This window comes from Notolabrus celidotus, chromosome 5, assembly GCF_009762535.1.
Source record: "Notolabrus celidotus isolate fNotCel1 chromosome 5, fNotCel1.pri, whole genome shotgun sequence".
Classification (NCBI taxonomy): Eukaryota; Metazoa; Chordata; class Actinopteri; order Labriformes; family Labridae; genus Notolabrus; species Notolabrus celidotus.
The window spans coordinates 22779055-22803690 of NC_048276.1; the positions used below are offsets into that span (position 1 = coordinate 22779055).

The 24636-nt window shown below is 41.6% G+C and overlaps 1 protein-coding gene across 1 annotated transcript in view; it reads right to left on the bottom strand.

Moving 5' to 3' along the window:
• Positions 1-24636, bottom strand: part of dscama (Down syndrome cell adhesion molecule a) — a 121149-nt gene that overhangs the window by 28963 nt on the left and 67550 nt on the right. The window contains exons 4-11 of the mRNA XM_034682905.1: positions 17685-17831; positions 11991-12269; positions 11542-11817; positions 10995-11291; positions 8782-9057; positions 5719-5997; positions 4926-5045; positions 3099-3278 (exon numbers count right to left, since the gene is read on the bottom strand). Of these exons, the coding sequence (XP_034538796.1) occupies positions 3099-3278; positions 4926-5045; positions 5719-5997; positions 8782-9057; positions 10995-11291; positions 11542-11817; positions 11991-12269; positions 17685-17831 (1854 nt within the window). The remainder of the gene's footprint in view (positions 1-3098; positions 3279-4925; positions 5046-5718; positions 5998-8781; positions 9058-10994; positions 11292-11541; positions 11818-11990; positions 12270-17684; positions 17832-24636) is intronic.

Below are 24636 nucleotides of genomic sequence, written 5' to 3' on the forward strand. Positions count from 1 at the left end.
ACACACACACACACACACACACACACACACACACACACACACACACATTTAGAAGATGATGAGGTGTGGCTCTCTTGGCACACAGGGGGAATCGGGTTACTAGAGAGCACAGTGTCACAAATCAGGAGAGAACTCTAATCACAACAACAGCCTGACACTTCAGGAGCACCTGAGGGACACACACCCACACCCACCCTCACACACACACACGTAAATGCAAACACCACAAACACAAACACAGACACATAAAGCCTACAAACCAGAACACAGAGATCAATATCTCCAAATCTTTTGAAGTGGGTGTTCTTTCTCTTATTCTTAAAGCACACATGCAAGGTACAGCGGCCTATTAGCATGAATATAAGTAGCATAATAACCCTTTACCTTAACCAAATTACTTTTGGTAATTATAATGCATGACTATATATATCAGCTAAAAGACAATTAAGTGGAAGTGCTCACCTTAAAAAAAAGCCTGATAAATACTGCGTCTTTGAGAGTTTGTAAGTTTGTGTACACAATTCAAGCCAATAAGTTAATAAACAATACACAAATAAGCTCACGCTGAATTAATCCTAAATAAGTGTTTTACATTGACTTATAAAGAGTCTAAATGCTACTCCTCTGAGTACTAGTTAATGGTGAACATCTTACTGTAAATAGAAGGAGTTACCCCTCTGGTATAAGTCATAGTGAGATGTTATGATTTTTTTTCATCGTACAGGCAAAATCCTGCATAACCCTATAAATTTAACAGATGTGTCACCAAACACATTTAATCCCTTACAGACTCTTCTGTAAGATTTATTTAAGATTATTTTTCTGAGTAGAGTTCGAAGACTTTCTTTCCTTAGAAAAGGCATTTACTCTTATTTATCACTCTTCAGTGTAACTTATTCTTTTAGTACATCTTTTTTTTTATTTTGAAAATCTGTTTCTGACGCACTGAGTAACTTTGTTCAGTGTTTCATAAATATGGGTACATAAAACTCTAAAACTTTCTTCATTAATTCAACTTGAAATGATTAAAACTGAGTGTTCAGTCTTCTCATCTGTAATGTTTTTTAAAACATGCAGAGCTCCTTCTATACGTTTACTAAGGTCTTTTAGAACATTTCTAAATAAATAAATGAATGAGTGGAAAGATTTGTGAGTGGTGCATTTCAAAACTTGAGTCATGATGTCCAGAATCAAGATTTCTACTTTGTCTCAAAGCAGTTTTCTAACTTTATCCTCAACATTTCAATTTGTATTTCCAGAGTTTGGTCCTCATTTTAATTTATAAAAAATATCAACAAACTATCTCTAGCTGTCCCAGGACAGCTACAGAGCGAGGGGAACTTTTCACTGATAGCATCAAAGATAACTAAAATGTAAATGAATCTTGAAGAACAGAATCGTCAGTCAAGAATTAAAGTCTCTGTTTCTCTGTACATGTATGTGGCCTCTGAAGGCTGCAATCAGACAGAAGGGGTCATGACGAAGCCGTAGCCTATTTGGCTGAGGCTGGCAGACAGTGAGACTCTCAGCAGGGAGCACTCTGCTCAAGCTTGATAAGAGCCACGGGGGCATAAGCCACATCCAGCAGTGACTGATCAAAATGAGCACCCAGACACTGCAGACACACAAACATGCAAATCCATAATCACTACCATGAGCTCAAACTCACAGACTTGTGTATTTCTGTGGATTTCAGATATATATTATTTGTGACGCTGCATTGTTGGTGCATGAGAAGAAATAGGCAGACTGTGAAATCCCTGCTTTTAGCATTCCTCTTTCTTCAGGCTAGGGTGAATTAAATCATGTATTAGACTGAAACGGTTCACTGAGTGCTTTTCAACCAGAGAGAGGGCAGTATTTCTATTTTTAATGTTTAATTTTTCCTGGGACAACAAGCGCAATAATTCAAATGTAAGACAAGTGCATGAATTCTAGAGCAACTCTTAAAACATGAAAGTTATTTGACTGCCTCATACAGCACGTAGCACATTGCATTATTAGGGCCTTTGTCCACTAAAGGCATTTCCTGCACTAGCTACTCCCATGACCTCAATTTCAGAGCTTGTCCCACTGATGCTTCCTGTTAATAGGTCACCAAGTTCTCCCATGACACTCCCATGACCTTAGTCCATGACCTCAGTCATTGAAGTGTCTCACTAATTCCTTCCCTGAGTAGTCACCATTAAGTCTTTTTTAAAACAAGTCCTTATTGAACATCTACTTAACATCCAGCATACATGACCTGGTGCCCTTCTTTAGTGTAGTTTTTTTTATTCTCAAAGTCATATTTACACATTTTTTGTGTTTTGTGCCCCCTGGTTTGATTATGTCACCTTTTGTTTTAAATGGCACATATTGGCACACTCAAGTTGAGAACACATTTCTGCCTCTTGCATGCACAAAGTATACAGTAAAGTCAAACTATATCACATATGTACTGACTGTACTTGTATGGGTCAGATCTAAATAATGTCACCTTTGAATAAACCCACAGCCTGTTGTCATGATCTCTACCTGGTTCATACATAAGGCATGGCTATTTTGCATAATATGCTATGAAAGCAGCAATTAGAGGTAGAATAAATTAATTTGGTTGTGGTGGAGATACCATGCAGAGTTACAAGGTAATAACTACAGAGATGAAAGACTAACATGGGATAGGTTTTTGACATGGATAACCTATTCTTCCTCCATCTCCTTTTTCCCTCCATCTCTCAACCCTCTTTTCCACATGGCAGCTTCTGCCTGCATGCAGAATTCAGGGCTTAATGGAGGGGAGCTAAGTCCTTGGCCACACAGCGGATAAATGCTGTACTTTCTCCAAGAGATGCGTTCAGTGGCGGTGGCTCTGTGAGCTGCTTTCGTGGGATTCATTCAGGCAGAAAGCACAGAGCAAGCGACCATGACGGCATCTTGCTGGTGGCCTCGCTGTCACAGACAAAGCCAGGTCCAGTTGAACTCATCTAACCTTTGTGCTTTAGTTTAAACTTCACTTTAATGTTACCTGGAGCCTCAAGCAGTAGAGGGGTGAGTTGACTGGACAAACTGTAAAAACATCTCATAGTTTCGAGGCCATACTTTCTAATGAGACTTACTTTTGACGTTGAGATACATGGACTTGCTGACATCGGCTCCCACGTCGTTGCTGACTCTGCACAGGTAAAAGCCGCTGTCTTCTTCCAGAACATGTTTGATGAACAGAGAGCCATTTACCAACACCTCGATCCTGAAGCCTGAGTTTAGAGCAATGGATTTGAACTGAGGGACTCCCGCACCTGTCAGAGAACACAGAGAGAGTGAAGATCAGGGTTTGGAATTAAAACTTTGAGGAGATACACAAGTTAGTCCAAATTCAACTTGCTTTATGTAAAAATTGAATACAAGTTTAAAAGTCACTAAAACCTGAAACTCAAACCTTTCATAAACAATATCACCACTTGGGGTTAACAATACTCTAAATTTACAATACGATTTATGATGCACAATGCAGGATGCACGATCAGGGATTCACAAATTCTGATTTGTGATGGTGTTTTTGATGTTTTTATTTTGCTTCTTCATTGCTTTATGCATTGGTTACTTTAAATCCTATTTTAAAAAACAGACATGCTTTTATTTTAAACAGACGCCATAAAGGATGTGAGACTGTAAAGAGCAAAAAAAAAAAGATCAGTTTGATAAATGGAAAACACTTCTCGCGACACATATGCCACCCAAGGAGTAGTCAAATGCTAAAAGCTAAAATGGTTTCCAAATATCTTTGGTCGGCCAACCAGGATCATCCATGTGTTGGAAAAAGTGGCAGTGCATCATTACACGTATGTAAAATCTCCACCTGCTACCATCTTGTCTGTAATATAGACTATAAAACATGGACGTAGTCCCAGTATGTAACCCAGTGATTTTTGAAGCCAAATGATCGTTGTCGCACTATTGGAAATGCTGAGTCAACCTAACTTCCAGTTAGCCAAAGCAGAGGCAAAGAGGTAGAGCAAAGGCAGGCTTAAAGGCTTCTGACAAACAGGTACACGTCCACCTGTCAGTAAAATCAGCAATATCCCTAATTATTCAAATATATGCAAAACTTTTACACTTTATTTGATCACAACAGATGAGTTATAAAAATAATAATCTCCTGTGCAGTGTGCAGGAATAAAGAAATTAGCTACCCAGACCAAAACAGTATTCTGTAGCAGGCTGTCAACACGTATCAAAAACAGCTTGGCCTGTACGCCTCTATTCAGCTACAGATTTAACAGACATTATGATGTCAATCAAGACAGCCCCCTCTGCTGTTTAAAAAGAGTACCACAATTCAATTATCATCTTATTGATTTTAATCAGAACTTCTGTGTACCAATTTTAAACTGTTTTACACAAATATCGTCTAGTCAAGACTTTAATGAAGACTAGAATAAGCAGTCATCTAGTCTTGGTCAAGTATCATAATAAGTGGGAAATGTCATAACTGACCGTTATGAAAGCATTACAAACTCAAGTCAATACTGCTTCAGTTTGTTTTCAAGACAAATGTTCATGTGTCCTGCCAGGATAGCATTACATAATCTTACATCCATATCCTACACCCAGAGTGATACAAAAGCTTATCCTTGAACTGCTTCTGTTGTTTTTTTCTCACAGTGCTTGTTTGGACCTGAGGTGGGTGTTATTATGCATTCAACCTCAAGGCTGTGGACATTGTGTTTGTTGTGTTGGCATTCGTAAAAAGAACATCCAAAGCGGGAAATAAGTTCGCTGGAGGACAAAAAATCTTAACAAGCAATCCAGCAGGACTGTCAGAGGAGAGGAGAGGAACATTACACACTTTCAACAGGCCTGGACAGTACAGACAGTACTTACTTATGTAATGTGTGGTGTACATGCACATGTATGTCAATATGTGTGTCATGGTGTGTGTTTACCTTTAGAGTACTCCCATTGGATGGTAGGAACAGGGTAGCCTTGAGCTGAACAGTTCAGTATCACAGCTTTTCCATAAATTCCGTCCTGGTCCTTTGGTTGCACCACAAACTTTGGAGGAACTGCAAATCAAAAAGACGTTAACGTTATTGTTAATCAAATTTAAATCTACAATTCACTCTGCTGTATTGAAAGAGCAAATATTGGTTCATGGTGTTTTTATTGTATTCATAGAAACATCCAGTACAGCCTTTAGGAGGATAGCTGTGATAACTTATAGCTATGTAAAGGTCTGATGTGGACACTGTTCAATCATCATCTGCTATCAGAATTCACTTATCTGATTGTATCTTTGACTCCAGACTTGTCTGTACATTTTCAGACCCCTGTCTTTTAATAAATAAAGATGGTTATTATGCTTTTTATGCAGAATATATGTTTACTGATTTAGAAATACTTGACAAGAGAGTTTTACAGATAGAATAACAAGCCCAAGCTCAGAGAGTTTGACGACCTACCGTCATCAAATGTCTTGGCCCAAAGAAGACGTAAACTAAGTGCTGCTTCCTAAACATTTAATAATTATTACTGTATTTTAAATTGATATTGTTGTATTATATAAGCTCCAGAAATGAATTTAGAAAGTTGAATTATTAAATGTCTACAGCGTCTGTGTAGCTATGTTTAGTCACTTTGTTTTCTTTAACCCTTCAACTGACTTCATGCAAAAGGGTCTGTGTTATATCAAACATGTTGCTTCAACCCTCTCGCTTTTCTAAGTCCGTCCCTCTTTACCTCGAACAATGAGCTCGCTCTGATGCTCCACAGCAGCGGCCTGGTTGCGTGCGATGCAGGTGTAGTTGCCGTTGTGCATCAGTGTAAGGTTGGAGATACGCAGGGAGCTGGTGAAGTCTATGTTGTCAATGGTGACACCGAGGCTGGCTGGGATTGGCCGACCGTCCTTCTGCCATGTGATGAAGACAGGCTGGTCACCGGACATGACCACACAGGGGATGAAGACTCGCTGGCCGATGGAAAACCGAGGGAACTCGAATGGATGGATGGTGGGTGGAACTAGGGAAGAGGTTTGCAAATTAGTTTTTAATGCAGCAGAAAAGGCCTGGAGGTCACATGACTTTAAATCAGGTTCAACAGCAGAAAACGCTCAAAATCAATCAGCATCCACGTTCAAATGAAAAGACTGCAGGTCAATATATATGCAATGGCTGAGTTGCTTTATAATGCACTCCCACTGTATGTCATTTTGTCACAACTCTCATCTCAGCAGCTCACTCCCAATATAAAACATTAGGCTGTGATTTTGCATGAATGAGAGAAATATTTTATTAGCTCTCTGTATGCAGGGCGGCTGAACTGTCTCTCAAACAACATGCATATAACATTCTCCCTCACTATGGTTTGCTCTCGGGGGACACTGTAGCCATCGTGAGAACCAGATGCTTTGGAAAATTAATGATTTAAAATAACATTGGAATAAGCGGCACTTCAGCGCTTATTTAATTCACAACAAAATAGGCATAATAGGCTCCTGGGGATTCCCTCTCGGCAGCGCAGGAATGCTAAGCAGCCGAGAGGCAAATTAGTCGAGGCGGAATGGCGGCATAGCTTCGTCTACGCTGTGTGATTTCCCCCTCGCACACTCGTTAGCACATCGAGACCCGCCAGAGAGAGAGACAGAGAGAGAGACAGAGAGGAGGGGGTGTTTGCCCATCCGACATTTCAAATTATGCAGCGTCATTGAAGGAAGAGAGCCATCTGAGGTTATCATCATGTGGCTCGGCTCTGCACCGCTGCATATTCAGATGAGGCCCATAAGCAGGCCGGGATGATGGAGATGCCGCTTTGCTATCAGTGATGTGAGTCTGTATTTTTTACAGGTTGTGACTTACAACTATACCTCTGCATATCTGTGTTTTCTGCCAAAAGAAAAGGTAGATACTGAGGTGATGCTTTAATGTATCTTTTATGCCAGATGGAGAGACATAGGGTCAGTGTGCAGGCTGATAAAGGGATTTTGTTTTGGGAGCCAAAGGAAGGGAGATCTATTTGAGTGCCGGAGAATGAGCTGAACAAATAATAAACTGGTGTAAAAACTGCACGTTTGTACATTTCAAATCTTTAAACTGGTGACGGTTCTGATGGAGTACAAATCATTTCACTCAGTTACAGCAACTGGATTCTATGATATTGTGTGCATGCACCAACAGTGCATGCAGCCTGTTTCAGTAGCTCCTGTTCTTTCATTCTTCTTTCTGATTTTTCTTCTCTCTCCTCATCATACTTTGTCAGATTTTTCTCTGGCAATTTGTTTAAGTTGAGACCTCTTCTGTCTTGCTGTTGGTGAGAATTGTGGACTGTTTTTCACAATGAAATCACCAACTTTAACTTTTACTTGCATTACTTGCAATCCCGCTTTGTTTTTGTTTTTACTCATGCTCAGCTGGTTGAGCTGAAGCCGGCCTGCTCATCGGCCGAACCACTGGACATTCCTGCAGAACTCTGGAGCTTTCAGATGCATAGAGGCAGAGGAGGAGAGCTGGTATAAGAAGATAAGAAGACGGAGGTTTATGGAGAGGAAATAGAAGGCGTGTCTCTCCTCTCTCATCATGGGAAACATGAGACCTCTGGCTAATAAGATGGATGAGCTAACAGGACTAGCCAGGAGTCAGACGGAGTTTCAGGAATGTAGCATGTTGTGCTTCATGGAAACGTGGCTGCATCAGGATATTCCTGACCACGTCTCCATCGACAGCTTACATACTTTCCAATGGACTGGGATAGCACAGAGAGCGCTGTGGGCCTCCGACCATATTATCTGCACGGGGAGATCTCAAATGTCATACTGGCAGCTGTTTACATCCCCTCGCTGCCAACCCGACTACGGCATCCAAAGTTCTCAATGCTGCCATAGCCAGACTCCAGACAGACCACCAGGGTGCCCTCTTCCTGATTTCCAGGGACTTCAACCATGTATTTATTTTCTACATAGCTTATTATTGTATTTGTATAACTTATTGTGTATAGAGCAACTGTATGACTGAATCCCCCCCCAGGTATCTGGAAATTAAATTGAAATTTTCATGTTCAAAATATTTTGCACCATCGTCTCTTAAAGAAACACACCGATGGCAAAGCCCAGCGAGTAAAGATGCTGAATGTAAAAAGTAGTGTTTATCCAACACTCTTTTTTGCGCAAGATATAGTCAAGTTATCAGTCTCATATCTTTCCTCTTCAAAACAAACAGAAGGTATCACAAACTTCTTAGAACACTGATTACGGGGCACTGGCTGGCCCAGCTGTACAGAGGCATAGTTGCTGGTTCAGCTCACAGCCACGACCCTTCACAGCATGTCATCTGTCTACTCCACAGATTTCCTGTCTTTCTCTTCAGCTGTCCTATCAATGAGGGCAAAGTGCCAAAAAATAATACTAATAATTAAGAAACAAACAAATAAATAAAACCCTGTCTAAGGCATTTTCAACTGAACATTCAGGGTCTCTTAGTGGGGTTTCAGGGCTGTGAGCTGAGCAGTCTATGATCTTTCATCTGATCAAACCATACAAATCAAACTAGTGGGGATGTCAAACATAAAAGTGTTATCAGCTAGAGATAATTTGATGTCCAGTGGACATCAGGCACAAACTTAAACACCCCTGTGTCCTACAGGATAATTATGAGACTCATGTAAGCTGTTATCTGATGCAGTATGATGTGACAGTGAACTAAAAACTGAGGAAGCTTCACCTGAACTTGCTTGTTTGACTGACGCATTTCTTGTCAATCCAGCTTTGAGTCATGAACCGTAAGTAGAGGCAGATATTATTTGTATTCTTACCTTTCACAGTAACATAGACGCTCTGGTGAGTGGACAGCTGAGGCTGCACCAACACATTACACGTGTACTCCCCTTCATCCACATCCTTCTGCACGTCAAACAGCTTCAGGGTGCCGTTGTTCTCAAAAGCCCGCTGCCGGTGGTTGTACGGCAGCAGGTTCGAGTCCTTGTACCACTTGATGGAGTAGTATGGGTAGCCGATGACTCGGCAGTGGATGTACATGTCCCGACCAGCGATGGCAGTGAGGTTCTTCATTGGTCTGATGCTGGCAGGCCCTTGAAGGACACATTGGAGAGACAACTCTCTTAAAATGATTTTGAGGCGGAGGTGGTGGAATAAAGGAAAGGTTGTGCTGTATTGTGTGTGTTTTTTGAAGACACCACAAAGATTACATGCCTTGATTTATTCTGAGAGTGAGTCATTTTAACATTACAAACTTTAATTTAGGAGTTTTAGACTGTCTGACCAAGATATAACCATGATCACTTAAAAAAAGGAAACAACGAGAACTCGACAAACTGAGATTATGCTCAGAGTCTTTAACAGCAGACCAGTTCAGCTCTACATTTGCTTTTTACACTGTCAGAACCAGGGATTCGTGCTCCCTCCTATTACCTCCTGCTCCCACCTCTTCGATGCCGCTGTGATTGCCTCTGACAAGCACTAGAGTGGAATGTTCCCTTTCCCCACTCATGAAGCTATTATCAAAACCATTACTCATGTTCCCGGCTTTCGCACACACTTGTGAAAAACTAACAGAATAACCAATGGGCTTCCATAGCTGGGTGTCTATCAGGGAAATGGACTATCAGGCTTCTCTTCAGAGCACTGCAGAAGACAGTTTAACTGGGCTCTGTAGTGTGCTTTGAGCACAAGCATAACGTGGGTTGCTACTCTCTTTAGCACGATTAAGGAGCCAACGATGTGAGAAACAGTCATTACACTTTCTCCACAATGGCACCTGTGGAGATTTATCTTCATTGCTTGGCTGCATTCGGCATCCACAGACCCTCGCTTAAGGGCTAGAGGATCGCCCTATTTAGCCTTACAACATGCAAGAGTGAACACAATCAAATTAAACCAATCAGTGTGCAGAAAATACCCCTCCCTCCCTGCAATACAGAAATACTAAGAGCCTCTGCACCAAGCACGGAAAGCTTGAGCGCCCCAGTATTACCGCTACATGACATCAGAGAACCAGCAGACCATGTCCCTGTAGAGAGCAGATATCACTGCACTCACACACAATCGAGCTGAAAGGTAAATCACCCGTAATGGTGTCCTGATATAAAGCTACCAGCAGGTGCTGGGTAGGATGCAACAGGAAGGTAAGAGCCACTGGAGATGTGGCCTGAAATAAGTTCAATTTTATACATCACAAGTCCACAAAAATCTGTGTACAAATTAATGTTTCACAGTTAAAGAAACACATGTTTTGATTGACGTCTGCCTAGCTCCAAATGCAGCAATGGGGTGCACTGTGATCTGTTAAAAACAGTGCTGATCAGCACATCAAAAACTTGGACCCCTAAATGGTTTTATGCAGAGGTGTGACATCACCACTTAACCTGATTGTGTTGTTGCCTAGATGTTCGAATTTATTCCCCAGAAATTAGGTAGTAGAAAATAGATGCAGCTAGTGCTAAATCATTATGAAGACAGTCTTCCTATTGAGGAAAAACAGCCTCTACTGAAAATAGATCCTCACTTAATTCCTGCAGTCGAAAGTAAACATGCCACTGGTCAATACTTAACCTGAAGATGACACTAACTCCTTCTATGACCAGCCATATAAACGTCCTCATGACTTTTTCTGTGATGGGATTGTCTAATTACTTTTATATTAAATATATCCAAGCAAAACACTGCCCATTTTAAACCAAACATTTAGTTGCCATGTCCTTAAATACTAACTCCTGTGACGGATGACATTAGAAGATACCACAGAAGGCTGTTAAAGAAACTGATCAATGCTGAGCAAGCAGAAACACACTCAAGCTTCAAACCAGGCTTTGAATTAGAGGGACTTGCAGCACATCTGCTGACTGAAACTGAAAACTTCTTGGCAAACTTAGTCAGGCATTCGTTGAACATCTGCACATAAAGGTGCATTAAACAAAGACAATTAATGATAATATAAGAAACAGGATAAATCAAGACATGTTGATGTGTATATGTGATGGTGTGTTGGAAGAGTTGATCTGACAAGCACCTCTTACGTTTATTCGCGCCTGGTAGGAGACGGTCCCGGCCGAGTTGTTGCAGATGCAGCGGTACACCCCTCCGTCAGGGACCTGGGTCTGGCTGATGTTGAGATGGCTGACCACGTGTCCTTCTGTGTTGGTGTAGTGGGAGATGCGATGGCGGCTGTCCCGTATCACGGCCTCGTCATCCAGAGTCCACGTTACCCGAGGCTCCGGCGTGCCTTTGACGGTGCATGACAGCGACACAAACTCGTTGATGTTGTAGACCTTCTCGCTGAATGAAGACAGGATCTTGGGGGTGCCATCTGAGTAGTGGGGGGAGAGATACACATCGGTCGTGCATGTTATTACCCTACACAGATTACTAAATCGACATTTCCACTGCCTTCTTTTAAAAGGAGAATCTCATTTGCTCTCATTTCAACAGTTCTCGATGTACACATGGATACTCCTGTCCACACAAACACAATACTGAATACACTTTGTTAATTCCCATACAGAGTACTGTACATAGCTTTCCCCATCACATGCCCAGCAAGAAGACTGAATTCTGACCTTCCAGTATGACTTGAACAAAGTCCTGTGCAGACATCTTGCCGTGCCGGGCGAAGCATTGATAGGCTCCTCCATCACTCTTGGCCATACCCGCCATGACCAGGTTCTCCCTGTGCTGTCCCGTCATACGAACGCTGTTACTGGGGTAGATGAGTTCTCCGTTTCGATACCAAGACAACTGGTACTCCTCAGAGCCGGTTACACTGCAGGACAATGACACCTGACTTCCCACACTGCCTTTCACCTTCCGCGGGCTCACCACCACCTTTAGGGGCTCTAATGGAGAAACAAACAGAACAATGAATCTTCTTTCATTCACTAGATACAGATACAAAATGAAAGCAGTAATGCCTTAAAGATCTGCAGCATCTTGTTTCCGTTTTAAGGCATTATACACACAATAAAATAACTCAACCCTACGCACTTCAAACAATTGTATGTGCACTGACCTTTAACCAGCAGCCTGCCAACCACCTCAGCGTTGCCGTATCCGTTCCACACCTCACACACATATGTCCCCGTGTCACTTGGCTGTGCTCTCTCAATCAGCAGGCCTGTCACACTCTGTCTGTAGCGCGTGTCAGGCTCCAGCGGCCGGTTGTCCTTTAGCCAGCGATATTTTGGTGCTGGGTGACCGGAGGCTTTGCAGGGCAGCTCCACTCGATGAGATGACATCACCTCACGACGCTCAAAGCTGTCCAGGATATGGGGTGCTGAGTTGGTGGGGTCTGTGGGGAGGGGAAATGGGTTACAGTAAATAGATTAAGTAATTTTTATTTTTGTTGAAGAACTTCTGAAGAACATCCGATATCAAATTGTGATACCATAAACGTAGGTTGGTTTTACAGATCTCAACTTTATGTTCATTTTTATGTGAGCTATGTGTCCTATAGGGCTTATCAGTACATAAAGTTTCAGGCTGTAAAAGCTGCTTTGTGAGCTGATGAGTGCCCAGCATAAGCTCATCCTCTGAAAGAACTTGTATCTAACTAACAGACGTAGATTGTTGCTCAAAGTGTCTGACAAACAGATGCCAAAACAAAAAATCATGTAAATATTGTTGGATGTGTTGAATCTAAACAAGTCATAAATAAAACTCTCTTTACGTCTCTCCTTTTTGTGTCTTATGTTTCATGTTCACCCCAATGGCTAAAGTGTGGTATCCTCATACCTATTAAGGGTTATAGATCTCTTTACATTTATTACAAAGATTGTGTTCTAACTCAAATCTTTCAGTTAACTTGGGATATTCATAAAAACAAATCATGGAGAGTGGTTGATCTCAGTCGTTAAATTGGGCGCCCCACAGTTAGAGGCCACAGGTGACAAACGATGGCCTCGGTCTCAATTCCCACCCTCGACCCTTTGCTGTCTGTCACCCCCCACTCTCGCCTCCCTCTTCCTGATTACATCCGCTGTCTGATACTTATGGAAAGGGCATGGAAAAGCCCCCTTTTATCTGCAAAGAAGACTCCAGTGAGATTTCTGTGGCAGATATTTGAGAACAAACAACGGACGGATTAAAAGTAACAATGGTAAACAAAACAGAAGAGACAAAAGTATCTTGAATTTGGCCCTCTGCAGAGTTCAGGGTTCCAACTCTTTTCCAGAGATCATTTTCCAGGACATTTCCAGGACATTTTCATTGATGATCAAGCTGGTATGACAGTCTAAATTTAGTTCCTAATTTAGTTCCTAAATAGTCTAATATGTTCCTCTCAGTGGAAGTCTACATTGAAAGACATGTAGTCTATGGCTATCAATGAAATCATCTCTTACATACTTAAAAATTATGGCAAATTGATAATAGAATAGCCAGGGACCCCTTACAGGTGAGAAAATTGTCCATGGCCCCCTCATAATTGTAACACAGATTAAGCACAGTAGTGATGTGGCTCTGAGAGCCGATGCTTTATAGTGAATCACATCAAGAGAGAGAGCCGGCTCCCAGTTTTTTCCTTTCGCTGCTTAGCTCTCTCAGTGCTCAGCCCCAGCTCTGCTCACAGCAGAACTTTGTTCTGATTGGTTAGCATGGCGGCCATGTGGCCAATCATATGTGAGGATATAGGATACAGGTGATGGAGGGGAGGCTGTGTATCCTGGCTACATCTGTTCCTTCAGAGAGAGTCTTCTTGAAGACCGGGCAAATACTCACTGAGAGGAGAAATTAGATCAGCCCATCCAAGCTGAGACATCTGATTTTTCTCAATGCCAACCTGAGGATATTAATAATGTTTGCTTGAGTTTGGTTCTGGTTCTGTTTGCTTGAGTTTGGTTCTGGTTCGGTTTACCTGAGTTGGTTCTGGTTCTGTTTGCTTGAGTTTGGTTCTGGTTCTGTTCTGGTTCTGTTCTGGTAAGGTTCTGGTTCGGTTCTGTTCTGGTTCGATTCTGGTTCACGTCTGGTTCACGTCTGGTTCGGTTCTGGTACGGTTCTGGTTCGGTTCTGATTCGGTTCTGATTCGGTTCTGGTTCGGTTCGGTTCTGCTTCAGTTCTGCTTCGGTTCGGTTTCGATTCGGTTCCGGTTCGGTTCTGGTTCGGGTCTGGTTCGGGTCTGGTTCGGGTCTGGTTCGGTTCTGGTTCAAGTCTGGTTCGGTTCTGGTATGGTTCTGGTACGGTTCTGGTTCGGTTCTGGTTCGGTTCGGTTCTGGTCCGGTTCTGGTTCGGGTCTGGTTCGGGTCTGGTTCGGTTCTGGTTCAACTCTGGTTCGGTTCTGGTAAGGTTCTATTCGGTTCTGGTTCTGTTCGGTTCTGGTTCAGTTCTGGTATGTTTCTGGTTCGGGTCTGGTTCGGTTCTGGGTCGGTTCTGGTTTAGTTTGATTCTGGTTTGGTTCTGGTTGAGTTTGATTCTGGTTCGGTTCAGGTTGAGTTTGATTCTGGTTTGGTTTGCATGAGTTTGGTTCTAGTTCTGTATGCTTAAGTTTAGATCTGGTTCTAAACCTAACCCTAACCCTAACCCTAACCCTAACCCAAATCCCAACCCTAACCCTAATCATAACCCTAACCCTAACCCTATTCCTAACCCTAACCCTAATCCTTACCCTAAACCTAATCCTAATCCTAACCCTAACCCTAACCCTAATCCTAACCCTAACCCTAACCCTAACCCTAACCCTAATCCTAACCCTAACCCTAACCCTAATCCTAACCCTAACCCTAACCCTAACCCTAATCCTAACCCTAACCCTAACCCTAACCCTAACCCTAATCCTAACCCTAACCCTAACCCTAACCCTAATCCTAACCCTAACCCTAACCCTAACCCTAATCCTAACCCTAACCCTAACCCTAACCCTAATCCTAACCCTAACCCTAATCAAAACCCTAATCCTAACCCTAACCCTAACCCTAACCCTAATCCTAACCCTAACCCTAACCCTAATCCTAACCCTAATCCTAATCCTAACCCTAATCCTAATCCTTACCCTAACCCTAATCCTAACCCTAACCCTAACCCTAACCCTAACCCTAACCCTAACCCTAATCCTAACCCTAACCCTAATCCTAACCCTAACCCTAATCCTAACCCTAACCCTAATCCTAACCCTAACCCTAATCCTTACCCTAACCCTAATCCTAACCCTAAACCTAATCCTAACCCTAACCCTAACCCTAATCACAATCCTAACCCTAACCCTAAACCTAATCCTAACCCTAAACCTAACCCTAATCCTAACCCTAACCCTAATCCTAACCCTAACCCTAACCGTAATCCTAATCCTAACCCTAACCCTAATCCTAACCCTAACCCTAACCCTAATCCTAAACCTAACCCTAATCCTAACCCTAACCCTAACCCTAATCCTAACCCTAACCCTAATCCTAACCCTAATCAAACCCTAACCCTAACCCTAATCACAATCCTAACCCTAACCCTAACCCTAATCCTAACCCTAATCACAATCCTAACCCTAATCAAACCCTAACCCTAACCCTAATCACAATCCTAACCCTAACCCTAATCATAATCATAATCATAACCCTAATTCTAACCCTAACCCTAATCATAACCCTAATCCTAACCCTAACCCTAATCATAACCCTAACCCTAATCCTAACCCTAATCCTAACCCTAATCCTAACCCTAACCCTAATCCTAACCCTAACCCTAATCCTAACCCTAACCCTAATCCTAACCCTAACCCTAACCCTAACCCTAATCCTAACCCTAACCCTAATCCTAACCCTAATCCTAACCCTAACCCTAATCCTAACCCTAACCCTAATCCTAACCCTAACCCTAACCCTAACCCTAATCCTAACCCTAACCCTAATCCTAACCCTAGGATTAGGGTGAGAATGATTTTGTAACAGAAGAAATGCACACAATTGGGCAATTATAAGGCTTCTCATAAAACACCGTACGTAAAGGGTTTTCAACACAAACTATTATTTTTTGCAAAATTAAGGTAAAAAATATACGGCTACAAAAGATCCTAAATTAAGAGCCGTTTGAGAGTCGAAAGAGCTGGCTCTCTGTAAAGAGCTGAACTTCCTATCACTAAAGCACATGCTTACTACCTTTTGCACTCTTAGTTGCCCTTGGAACTATTTGTATAGTAAAACGTATCAATGTAAATACTTCAGACCTGTACCATAGTGATAAACAGATAACACTTCAATTTGAATCAAGTAAATACCACTTGTATACTTTAAAACAGAGGGTCATTTCATTCCTTGTGGACTCAACATGACAGCATTTATACTTTTCAAGTAATTGATCTTAAACACTTTCAGAAAATTAACAGTAGCAAGACTCACATATCCCTTCAAGCCACCAAATGGTATCATAACAATGGTGTATATGCTGTTTTGTAATGACACAGCACAATTTTATAATTTATTAGAAATGTATTCAAATTATTTCACGGACCCCCATGCTATGGTTCGCAGACCCCAAGGGGTCCCAGGACCCCACTTTGAGAACAACTGAGCTAGAGTACGGTAATTGAGCCAAATGCAGTGTTGCTGTCTTTTCCAGCACAGCATGCACTCAACTTTCAATGAATGGGGATGTGTTTTGTTAATAGGGTCAGGTCAAAAGCAGCCATGTTGGAATAATTTTCCAGGACTATATGTGATTTTCCAGGACATTTGACTTTTTCTCCCATTTTCCAGGTGTTTTCCAGTACTGGAAAACTGGTCAACTGATTTCCAGGTTTTCCAGGTTTTCCAGGACGCGTGGGAACCCTGAGAGTTGCTGCCTCCTTAATGAAAGCAGCAAACTTTAAGTCTAAGTGGTTCTAAAAACTATCTTTCACTGGCTCTAAATTTACTTCTTTGTCTCTTGTTGAACTTGTTTTCTGTAGCTCAAACAGCAGCGGAACTAATGTTAAGATTAACTGAGTTGTTACTTTTATTTCTCTGGCAGACCCTCAACTACCTCGTAAAGGTCACTGCATAGGTTTAGTCAACAATACACCCCTGAACTTTTTTAACAGATATTAAGACTCAACTGACAAAAACCTTAAACTGAAAACCTTTCTTATTAAAACTCCAACATCCTCCTTGCTTCAAATGTGCATGTCTCTTAAACTGAAAAAATACTTTTCCTGAGTTTGCAGTTACATCTCAGATAATCTCAACATCCAGGGTTATTTCTGCTCCTGTGTGAGTTACAGAGGACACTGTGTCAGCATTCAGAGCCTGAGTTGTACTCCTCTCCACGAGCATGAGGGGTTTCATGTGTACAGTGCCCCTTTTTAAACGGTTGAAGGGAGAGAAGGGCATTTTCTGTCCTGAAGCCCTCCCCCTCCAACATCCCTGGCACGAATCTAATGACCTTTATCACATGTCGCACCCTCTTTAATTCATGTGTTTTTTTTCCTGTCACTTTCTATTCTATTCACATTTTGTGAATCTATTCGAACAACTACACATTTTTCCACATATGGTGCTGTCGGTCTGCACACACTTTTCATGAAACCAACCAACAGCAAACACACACATTACTGTAACAAGAGAACAAAGAGGGAAACTTTTGTGGTATTATATTAGGTTTTAAGATGTTGATTTGGCTTCCTCTATGCAGTATGGTTGCATACATGCTATCTATTTCATATAACTTTCAATTCATCTATACGTCAGGATGTGACTGGTTCTGCTGCATCATTTCCATACACAGGATATTTCATTCTTCTTCTTACCTGAGACGATGAGGCGGGCGCTATTGCTCTGTCGGGTCTCTCCTGTGTACCGATGCCGTGTCATACACCTGTAGTTGTACAGCCCGTCCTCCATTTGCACATCCAGGATATACAGGGCTCCCGTGGATGTGATGAGAAACCGTGACACTGTGAACACACAAAGAAAAACAACAAATGAAGTAGCTGCAGTGGACAACAAAACATTTCAAACAAACTGCTTTCTTACTGTCTTAAAGTCATTTTAACATCATATTTGTTGTAGCAGCTCAGCACACAGCCCCCAAACCCCCCTGAAAGTATTCTGAGACACTTATTTTCTAGGTGAAACTGTCATTCAGTGTTTTCACTTGTTTGCTTTGCTAATTAATTATTCTTCAACACAGGACACCTACAAATACGTATACCATCAGCAGCTCAGCTTGCAGCCCGTCCTGGTGTCCTGTGTCGGCTTGTGAGAGTCTTTGACATGACACGGTTTCATGCAGTTAAAACAGCAAGTATTCATTTTGAGACTTGGTTTGAAAAGTTTACAGACTGTCTTGGTTGTTGCACCTGCATTGCTCTGTGAACAATGACGCAGCTAAATGATGAAAGCGCAGAGGCTGTGGAACATATCAGGGATTTCTAAACATATTATCTGAATAGTCAATCCTCAGTGGTCTGCCTTAAAACACCTTCAAAAGAAAAAATGCATATAGCCATTTATATTTTCTTCCACTGATTTCCCCAGCAACCAATTTTGTGTCATCTAACTTCTGTCATATGTGCTTGTTTACATCCAGGTAGTAGAGCATTAAGGGATCATTCCAATAGCCGTAACCTAGTGGCAGGTGTCTGCACTACAGCTTAGACACAGCATATGACAATACAACAATAATACATTTATTTAACGCTATTTTATCTGAGTAGATATTCTGTTGCCAACTAGCGAGGATGGCGATGCTTAATCGTGCTGCTGACTAAACGCAGACATCACTGGTATAAACTTGTTTCGACCCACAATCAATCAGTGTAATCCTGAGCTGAGTTCAACCGGATTAAATGATTCTTCTCCATGTTTTCTTAAATACTACTAAACCAGTAGTGCTCGATCACTGTCACAAAAAGAAACAAACACAGGATCAGTTGCCAATAGATTTCATCTTTGGAGACAGCGTTTAAAGGAAACAATATTTCATACTTGTTCAGTGTAAGCATGCTGTTTGTATTCATTCATATGCACTGGAAATAACCACCTTAGACATTCTCAAAGAAGAAAATACAAAGAAACCAATTTTAAAGTCTCTTAGCAAATATTTGCAAGTCAAGTGAGGTACGCAGCTCTGTGTGATTGTAGTCACCAAACATCTGCTGCAGCCCATTTAGCTCAGCACAGCTCTGAGGCGCTGTGACAAGGCTGTGTGTTGTGTAGCTGTGTAACACAGCTCGTTATCATGTAGCTCATCGCTCTCCTCTCTCCCTCTCCCTCTCCCTCTCTCTCTCTCTCTCTCTCTCTCTCTGGGGAAAACTCTCTCTCAGTTTCTCTTTCTGCTCAGACTAAAGCGCAGGGAGCCAGGGATCACAGAGTGCTTTGATAAGGCATGGCTGCGCAGGTCGGATGTGCTAATATCATGCTGATGTTATGCTAATTTGTGGGAACACATGAAGGTAGAGAGAGGTAGTCAGTGTTTATGAGGAGTGATGTGTGCTGGAGCCGGTGGCTGTCGGGGTATTTCATGTCAGGGATGATGGAGGAGCCTATTTGAGAAGTGGATCAAATGGGGCCACCATACGGTGGGGGATTCTGGCAATATTGGTAGAGATATCATAATGCATACTTTACGAGGTGTTGAATTACTCTCATTTAGCCCTGCCATGATAGTTTAACACAGATTAAGACTGCGGGTGGAGGCTCTTTTATAGTACATAGTGAAATAATGGAAAGAGGCATAAAAGTGTAAGCTGTGGTTATTGTGTTAAAGATGCAACAACCCCAAAAATGCATAATTATCTTAGAGTATCACAATAAATCATAAAAAAACTCTTCAATGCAGAACCCCCCTCATTTTCCCACAGTTGATGGAGTGAATGTCAGAAAAGACTGACAAATAATACCAGATGAGAGAACTGGTGCAGTAATAAAGGGCTGAAGAAGAGGACAGAGAGAAACAGTGTGAAACAACAGGGAAGGTGAGGGCAGAATACACAAAGGAGTGTGGTGAGGATGCTATTGTGGGCAAGTGATGACCTAGTTAGAAGTGAGAGACCACGGATTTGATATCCTGAAGGGATTTTTCAGCTTGTGGTCGAGAAGCTCTGGTGTGTGACAGACAACCAGTGGTGATAAGTGGAGGGGGGATAGGAGAGATATTAAACACAGAAATTTGAGCGTTCAAATATGCATGGAGATGAACCCATATGTCATCTAATCTAATCTTTGTTAGTTTCAAATAAATTTTTTGGGTAAGGAAAAAAACAGAAATCATTGGGAAAATGCAGACCAGTGTTTCTCCTGTCCTCCTCGTCTCATCCCTCTCTCTATCTCTCTCTCTTTCTCTGAAAGTAGTCTCTCATCAATCACTGACAGCTCAGGTTTATGAATGAGAGGAGCGTTCATTACAGCAGACTACCTGCCATCTTGCACTAAAGAATGGACAAACTAGTAACAGCATTTTTGTATTCAGTGAGAGCCTGTATAAAATACTCCAGTTGGAAGACGATAAAGAGAAGTTGTTGGTTGTTGTTGTGGACACAATAATATGTAGTGCAAAATTGACGGTAAAGACTTTCCAAATGGAGGATTGTACTTAGCATACATCACAGGAGCTGCTTGTCCTGTTGCTTTAGGAACTTCACAGACGGGGTGGCTGAGTGTTCAGAATGTGACTGCTATGTATTGCTAAATATTCCCATTTCTACATGCTGGACTTTTAACCCCTTGGCCAAATTGGCGCCCTAACCTTTTGGTAATTTTTACGGACATCATGGCTTGGGATAAAACATGTTGGGTCCTGTAAGGTCTGAAGTCCTGCACTGACCATTTACAATAAAGATACAATATGGTGTTTGCATTTAAAGCTAGTATCCTCTTGGTCCTCTTTGTTTTTTAAGGCACCTGTGGGGAACTTTTGGTTTGCCTCAAATTGCCTTTATCAATTAGATAGATCGATTAGCTAGATCTTGCAGATCATGCCTTGTACATGCGTAAGTCATGTTTTCAGATAATAAATCTCACCCTGCTGTGTTTTAACTGTTAGCTGTATCACCCATCTCTGCTGTGGAAAATGTGTGTCCATTCAGCCTTTGTGCACCACAAAAAGTACTCAATATTCATTTCAGTCTGTTTTATAACCTGCTGAAATCTTTTAAGGGATGCTAAGTCAAAGAACCATTGCATCCTCGACATCCTCTGAGGCCACTGCAGCTCACTGAAGAGCCGGACAGGTCTAAATTTAGTTTAATTCAATCTGATTCATGATGATTTCTTCAATTTGATTTTGTTTTTTAACCTTACATAAAGGTCACCAGGAGTAAGCCCTCTGATAGTATCAGACATAGATACAATGAGAGTAAAACATTGTGTATACAGGATAATTTAGACCATTGCAATGTAAACAGAAAGTGGTTGTAGTTTGTATTAATTTGAAATACAGGCCATTTAAATTCTTGGTTGGATGCAGCTCCCTCTCTCTCTGCCCAGAAGCACTCGTGCTCTCAACCAACAAACAGAATTGATTGCTTCTCACAGAGCTGCAGGCCTTCGTACTGTACCGTGTGCGCATGTCCTTGTAAGCTGAGGGCATTTCTGTGTATGCTCCAACCACTGCAGTTATCTCAAATCCCACTGGCTTGTGTGTCTGCATATTAAAGCCTTTGTGTGCAAAGGCATGTGTTTCTACGCGTGTGTGTCCGTGAGCGAGTGTGAATGTGTTTATGCAGCGTACAGCTGCATGGAGGAATGGTCAATAATAACGATCGAAGGCGCTTCACTACGCTTTTCTCTGCTCCTCTCTGCTCCACCTACTGCATACTAACAGCGCCTGAGAGACAGCCTCCACTGTTCCTGCAGTGTGTGTGTTAGCATGCTGACATATGAGCATGCGTGTTGTGTCCACACCTGGCTGTATGAGTGTGTATATTTCTGAAACTACGGCTTCACTTCACACCAGGTGGCTCGCTGGACCATCAGTCGTCTTCTCTTGGCTTCCTCGGCCCACACAGCTGCTTTGGCATCGCTGGTGCCGCAAACACAAGTCTCTTTCTGTGGATCCACATTCAATAGCTTCAATTAATCCCCATTTCAGCCACACTGAGCTGCTAGTGAGCTCTTTGTTCATGCAAATTTGGAGGCCTTGCATTTTTTTTCTCCGAAACCAAAGTTGTTTGTGAGGCATGATAGAAAAGGGAGAAAAGGCTGCATCATGTCCATATTGTGACACTATTTACTCCCTTTTCACCAAGGACAGTTTGCACTCCTGTGGATGTGCTGTCACATGCACAGAGGTTAACATGTGACAAGGACTAAGAGAGAAGGATTTCTAATAAGGTGACTCACGGTGACATCGCTGAGCACTTTGACCCGAGCTTGCTGGGCAACCATCTGTCCTAAAATCAGCTGAATGAGTTATCTCTGTATCCTGAGTCATTTTATTATTCTATAATTGAGACATGAATGGATGGAGAGATGAGATTGGAGCAGGTAAAAAAGAGACAGAGAGAGAGAGAGCCAGCAGGAAAAAGAGAGAGAAAATCAAGGATCAAGAGAGAAAAAAGCACCTCTGGGATACAACCACTCGCTGTCATCTTAAATGACTTACAAATTAGCTTACAGCTATGCGCTCCCAGTGAAGGAATAAAAAGACACAACTTTCATATGCTAATTCAGATCATGGCTAGGCAGAGCAATTATCAAAAAAAAAATGTCAGCCTTGTCTGTCTGACAGATCTCAACAGGAATCCTCTACCTCTGTCTCTTCCTTCCTCCGCATGTCTTCCTCAATCATACATTCAAGCAACACTGCACATAACACCGACAATATAAAGATTTTGTCAATGCCTTGTTGTAACTCTTTGCAGCAATGTCCGCAGTAAATGTGTTACATTTTCACAAAAGAAGATGCAGGAGTTAAAGGCAGCTAATTGGAAGGTTTGATTAAGCTCAGAAAAATAAGTCAAAAATAAGAACAAATTGGTTAAATTGGTTTGCCATGTCTAGCTAATATTAGCACTGTTAGCCTTCAGTCATCCTTAAAGGTTAACATCCACATGCCTGTGCTTGTGACTTCTGCTCCGGTCATGTGGTTATATGTAAATTTGCCAGACACAGCCTGAATACAACTTTATCTTGATTTTCTAAATCAAAACACAGATTAACCGTGCCAGATGTCATCTGTGCTTGCTTACATCCAGGTAGTAGAGCATTACAGTATTATGAAGGTAACCATTAACTGAAGATATAGCCCAGGCTACTGGCAGGTTGCTGCAGTACATCTTGGACAGAAAATATGACAGCATTTTGGACCTACAGTTGAAAAATATTGATCCTTTTTTTTAACCAGGGTTAGCCGACTAGTGAGGGAGATGACGTTTGAATGTTAGACGACTAAACGTCCACATCTATGTTCAAACCTTTGCTTCTCTTTGACATAAGGAGCTGGTGGCAAAGAACTGATTCATGGATGTTAACACAAATAACTTTACAGTATTGACTTTATTGCAGCCAGTCAGTAAAGGGAGCTCTAAATGATTTGTTTTCACTTTTGGGGAGCTGTCACATTGTCCATGTTTTACACAGTCTGTCGTTGAGGACGTTTTGATTTAAGGCTGCTTTTTTCACTTCATGGGATGGAGCAAGTGAGGAAGAACTGAAAGCCAAGCTGCTGCTAATTTTAGCTTAGCATAGTATTTACAAAGCATTGCAGACTTGTAAATTCACAAATATTGGATTCTGTATTGGGAGTGAAAATTCTGAACATCGCTAGACAATACAGTCAAGTTATAAGAATATCAAAGCTCATGTTCCTCAAATGTTCAATAATAATAAGATCCAGTTGTCACATCTTCTACTTCTTTTTTTTAATTTTAATATAATAACACTGAAAATTTTTTATTATGACCTTGAACACTTTAACCTGAAATCCTCTGACTCTTAAGAACTTTGAACGGTCTGACCTATCAACACCAACCGTCTGGACACCACTTACAGGAAAGCCGTGGAGTCAGCTAAACAATGCAGATAAAAATTGCTTCCTCATCACTCTGCTGGCAGTGTCCCCGCTGTGCGACTGTCTTGGAGTGTATTAGCATTAGTAGAGTGCCGTCCCCGGAGACAGCCAGGGCCTCTGGTGTCACAATAACCTTGGACACTCAAAGTCACACAGCTTGACACAATAAATTAAAAGAGGATAATCCATGCTGTGTGCACAGGTGTACACTAACAGACCAACAAGAGCTGCATCTAGAATTGATAAAAAAAACACATCTAATCTCAGCTAATTTTAAGGTAATTTGAATGTATTTAATAAAATACTTGAATAGCCGCATGTGTTGTGTTTTTAGTCTTCCAGATTTCTCCATCCTCTAATTTCCATACCTGTTTTTTACATTTTGCAACCATACCTGACATTTAAGTACAAATAGCTGTAACAATTTAAAATCAAATGAATATATGCATTTATAAACTTCTATTTTTCCATGTGTGATGATGATAAAGCCAAGCTGTCAATTTGATGATAGCTTTGCAGCTGTTCAGTCCAAACTCCAACGTAGAAGGTTGAGTGATGTTCTACCATCAAGAAACTCTATAAATATGCTACCTTTACTTAAATAAATTACCTTAAAATACTAGAAACACATTTCATCACTGCCCATATTTTAGCATCCTCTGATTTAAGAGATAAATATGCAGGTAATGAAGGTTAATATTACATTTTAACTCATATATATACAGCCTTTTTTGTTCATAGAGTTCTTT